At 43.1% G+C, this 4,111-nt stretch overlaps 1 protein-coding gene across 1 annotated transcript; it reads left to right on the top strand.

Annotated features, from left to right (window-relative positions):
• Positions 1 to 3,819, top strand: GPHB5 (glycoprotein hormone subunit beta 5). Its single transcript, XM_019967993.2, has 2 exons — positions 1 to 204; positions 3,631 to 3,819. The coding sequence occupies exons 1-2, from the start codon at positions 1 to 3 to the stop codon at positions 3,817 to 3,819; spliced, it is 393 nt and encodes a 130-aa protein (XP_019823552.1).
• The last annotated feature ends 292 nt before the right edge of the window (positions 3,820 to 4,111 follow it).

Raw genomic sequence — 4,111 nt, 5'->3', positions numbered from 1 at the left:
ATGAGGCTGGTGTACCTTTTTCTTGGCCCCATGACCCTCCTGCTCCTGGCTGGCTGTGGCTGTGTCATCAGCACCTCCAGTGAGAACCTGCGCACATTTGTGGGCTGTGCAGTGAGGGAGTTTACTTTTCTGGCCAAGAAGCCGGGCTGCAGGGGCCTTCGGATCACCACGGATGCCTGCTGGGGCCGCTGTGAAACCTGGGAGGTGAGTCCCAAAAGAGGCTTTGGTGGCAATGCCTTAATGTCGCTTGGACTGATTCTAAAGTACTCACTTAAAAAAAAAATTATTTCTTTATTTTTATTTTTGGTTGTGCTGAGTCTTCATTGCTGTATGCGGGCTCTCCCTGCTTGTGGAGAGAGGGGACCACTCTAGTTGTGGTGCGGGGGCTTCTCTTGTTGAGGATGAGGGGCTCTACGGTGTATGCTTAGTAGCTGTGGCACTTCAGGGCTCAGTTGCCCTGAAGCATGTGGGATCTTTCCAGACCTGAGATAAAACCTGTGTCCCATGCATTGCAAGGCAGATTCTTAACCACTGCACCATGAGGGAAGCCAAAGTATTAAAGTTCTTAATGAAATGAGATAGAGCTGGGATATCTATACTTTGTTATGGGTTAAACAAACAAAAAACAACTACTTGGAATCTTCCAAAAATAATCTGAAAGAAATATGATATTGCCCTTCTAACGAAGCATTGATAAAATTAATAATTTGATTGACATGCGTCTGTCTATTTGGGAATCATCTCTGGGAGGCCAAGATGTGCTGTTTTTCTGCCCATTTTACAGATGACATGCAAGAATTCAATTGGTAGCTGACTGCAGAGTCATGCAAGGAGTCACTGGAAAGTTCAGAATAAACTCTTGGTTCACGCTTATAACCCAAACTCTTTCCTGTGTTCCTCCCCCTTTAAAATGCCAGCCAGTTACCAAGTAAGGCCCTAAGCTAAGCAGCAGGTGAGGACGTGTCCTCAGCCCCTCCTTCAGTGCCTTACCTTCAGCCCTGCTCTCTTCTGTTCCCCTAGAGTCATTCCTGGGTCCCTCAGGGATCATCATTGACAGATCTATTAAGGTTCTTCATATACAATTATATGCAGCTTTTTAAGAGACTGTACATTTAAAATGGGATAAAAATCTCAATCAAAGTTAGAATGCTTTAAGGTTGAGAGGAGATGTTTGAGGGGTGAGGAGATAGAGCGCCTTTCAGTACCCCGTAGGATCACACCATACAGTGACTGCTGCCTCTGCCCACTAGGGCCTGAATTGGTTCCTAATGAAGTACTAGCTCTGATTTTGTCACCCTGGTTCGAAAAACCTTTAATGATCACCCACTGCTGCAAATTCAGTAACTACCTTTTAAGGTCCTCAGCAATATGCCATCTGCCTATTTTCCCAGGCACTGTGCATATTATTAGCTCTGCCTGAGAGACTAGATTTTAAAGGTTTTAGTCAGTATTCCTCATGAAATCTTACTTTTGGTCCTTTTCTCATATTCCTGCTCACATTTATTCCTTGGTGCCTGTCTCCAGAACCAACTCCTCTAAGCCTTTTCTGACTCTTTGGTCAGCCCATGACCATCATCTACCTTTTTTTTCTTATTTCCTTCTCCACCACACATTAGGTTTTAAGTTTTTTGAGTGGAGAGGTTCATTCTTGTGCTTTTCATGGCTCTTGTCAAAAGACGTGTATAAGCAAGGCATTCAATAAATGTTGAATTAAAAGGGATGAATCCCTTCCTGGAGTTATACATCTTCTCATCAAATTGAGCCCATTTAGAAGCCTGGTGGCTCAGATGGAAGAATCTACCTGTAATGCAGGAGACCTGGGTTCCAGCCCTGTGTTGGGAAGATCCCCTGGAGAACAGAATGGCTACTGACTCCAATATTCTTGCCTGGAGAATTCCATGGACAAAGGAGTCTGGTGGGCTACAGTCCATGGGGTCATAAAGAATTGGACACAATTGAGTGATGAACACTAAACTAGAAGCCCATGAGCACTATGAAAGGACACTGCTATTAGGAAAAATATCCTTCTATTCAGGGACTCAGAGAGCAACCTGTTATCATTTGGATAAAATTATGGCCCTATGATTGGAATTGGATTATGGTAATGAAACCTGTAACTTAAATGAAACAACTCCACCAAGTTAGCTTCATTTCCCCATCATTTGGGGGCTTGAGACATAATAACAAATGAAAATTCAGTTGTTGCAGATACTGTGGCTGTCACATGACATAAAAGTTATGTGAGAAACTTCCTTGTGTTCAGGGCGTGGCCTGGCAGTGCCTTCCCCTGCTCACAGCCTTATCGAGGCTATTTGGAGCTCTTTCTGGGCTAAAATCTCAAACTACAATTTCCCTTTAATTGAACGCATCTTCTTTTCCCTTTATAAATCAACAAATGGCTTTAACTGGGTAGCGGTCACCCACAGAAGGTCAGGGACTATGCTCTTACTGGAGAAATGAGACTATTAAAGAGCAGGACTCTCCTTAATGTCAGTCAGCTTTTATGTATGCCTTTATTGTGGTATGAAAATGGAGGCTGTGTCTAGAAAGTAGATAAAAGAATGAGGTTTATTTTCCCCACAATCTGAAAGTTTCTGATTGATAAAGCACTTATTTTTGGTAACTTAACTGGGGAGCATGTCTGAAAATAAGGATATTCATGACGACACAGTGGCTGGATTTACTTTGAAGGTGGAACTATTGATGAAATTAGCCTTTGTTCTGGCCTAGGTTTAGGGTAGCTAGAGTTAGCAAATAACCAAGCCAATCAAGCCAGGATGCCAGTTACATTTGAATGTCACATAAACAACCTTTTTTTTTTTTTTCCCATTTTGGTATAAGTCTATCCCATGCAATATTTGGGACATACTTATACTAAAAATTGCTGTTTATTTGAAATTCAGATTTTACTGGGTATCCTGTATTTTATTTGGCAATGTTGCCTGGGATTCCAGATTACTGAAGATAAGAGGACATGAAGCAAACTGAGAAAGGATAAAACATTATCTGAGAAATAGTAGGAAGAAGTTGATATTGAATTTAACTCTTCTACATGGTCCTCAATGAAGGCAAAGCCATATTCCCATGACATGCATGTAAGATCTGCATCCTGGACCTCCATTAAACATATTTCACTTGCCTGGGACAAATGAAAGTGCTGTCCTCTGAAGGCTTGCTAGTTATTATTTTTATATTACTTTCTTACTCTTGTAACTGCTCTGATAAGTACGATAGACTACACTTACTGAACGCTGACTTGGTGCTGGTCATCTACCGTCTTACCTTATTTCCACAGCTATGCTGGGAAGTAGGTATTTTGTTTTACAGATGAGGAAACTGATTTTCCAAGGTCTCCAACAAGTGGCAGATCAGGGATTCAAGCCTACTAGGTCTGACTGCAGGGTTTGAGATGCACGTAGGGCACTAAGGAATCTGCCTTGCTCTGTTTTCTTTTATTGATTCAACAGGTGGTTGTTGAATTTGCTTTCTACTGGAAGGGAAACAAGTAAAGAAATTAACAAGTAAAGAAATGAATAACAAGCTAATCTCTTATAGTGATGAGTGGTACCAAGAAAACGAAACAGGACGGTATGTTCTAACGGGTTTTCTGTTTTCTGCCTGTGGGGACAGAAGCCCATTTTGGAACCCCCCTACATCGAAGCCCATCATCGGGTCTGTACCTACAATGAGACCAAACAGGTGACGGTCAAGCTGCCCAACTGTGCCCCTGGAGTCGACCCCTTCTACAGCTACCCTGTGGCTGTCCGCTGTGACTGCGGGGCCTGCTCTACCGCCACCACGGAGTGTGAGACCATTTGAAGCTGGTGTGACCTGCAGACACAGCCGGAGGGCGCCAGGCTCACGGACACACCTGCATGGGCAGCATGAGCAGCTACACCCCCTGAATTCAAGGACTGTTTAATTTTGACCCCACCTATGCAGGAGGCTATACATCTCCCTTCTGCCCAGCTCAGGCACAAGGCTGAGGCAGCATACTTACGCTAAAAATGCAAAACAGCATTTGTGCCTTCCCTGACAAAATTTCTCTGGTTCACCCACTACAAATTAAATTTTCTTCACCTTGAGTCTCAGAACATAACTTGTATATCAT

This window comes from Bos indicus, chromosome 10 (assembly GCF_029378745.1).
Source record: "Bos indicus isolate NIAB-ARS_2022 breed Sahiwal x Tharparkar chromosome 10, NIAB-ARS_B.indTharparkar_mat_pri_1.0, whole genome shotgun sequence".
In the NCBI taxonomy this organism is placed as follows: domain Eukaryota; kingdom Metazoa; phylum Chordata; class Mammalia; order Artiodactyla; family Bovidae; genus Bos; species Bos indicus.
The sequence above is the reverse complement of the archived record's forward strand: the minus strand, read 5'-3'. Positions and strand labels throughout refer to the sequence as shown.

What these genes read in the sequence shown, in the direction of transcription:
- GPHB5 (XM_019967993.2), top strand. Translation starts at nt 1, where the DNA reads ATGAGGCTGGTGTACCTTTTTCTTGGCCCCATGACCCTCCTGCTCCTG. An exon ending in GCCGCTGTGAAACCTGGGAG is followed by an intron (nt 205 to 3,630) that starts GTGAGTCCCAAA and finishes CTGTGGGGACAG; the next exon opens with AAGCCCATTTTGGAACCCCC.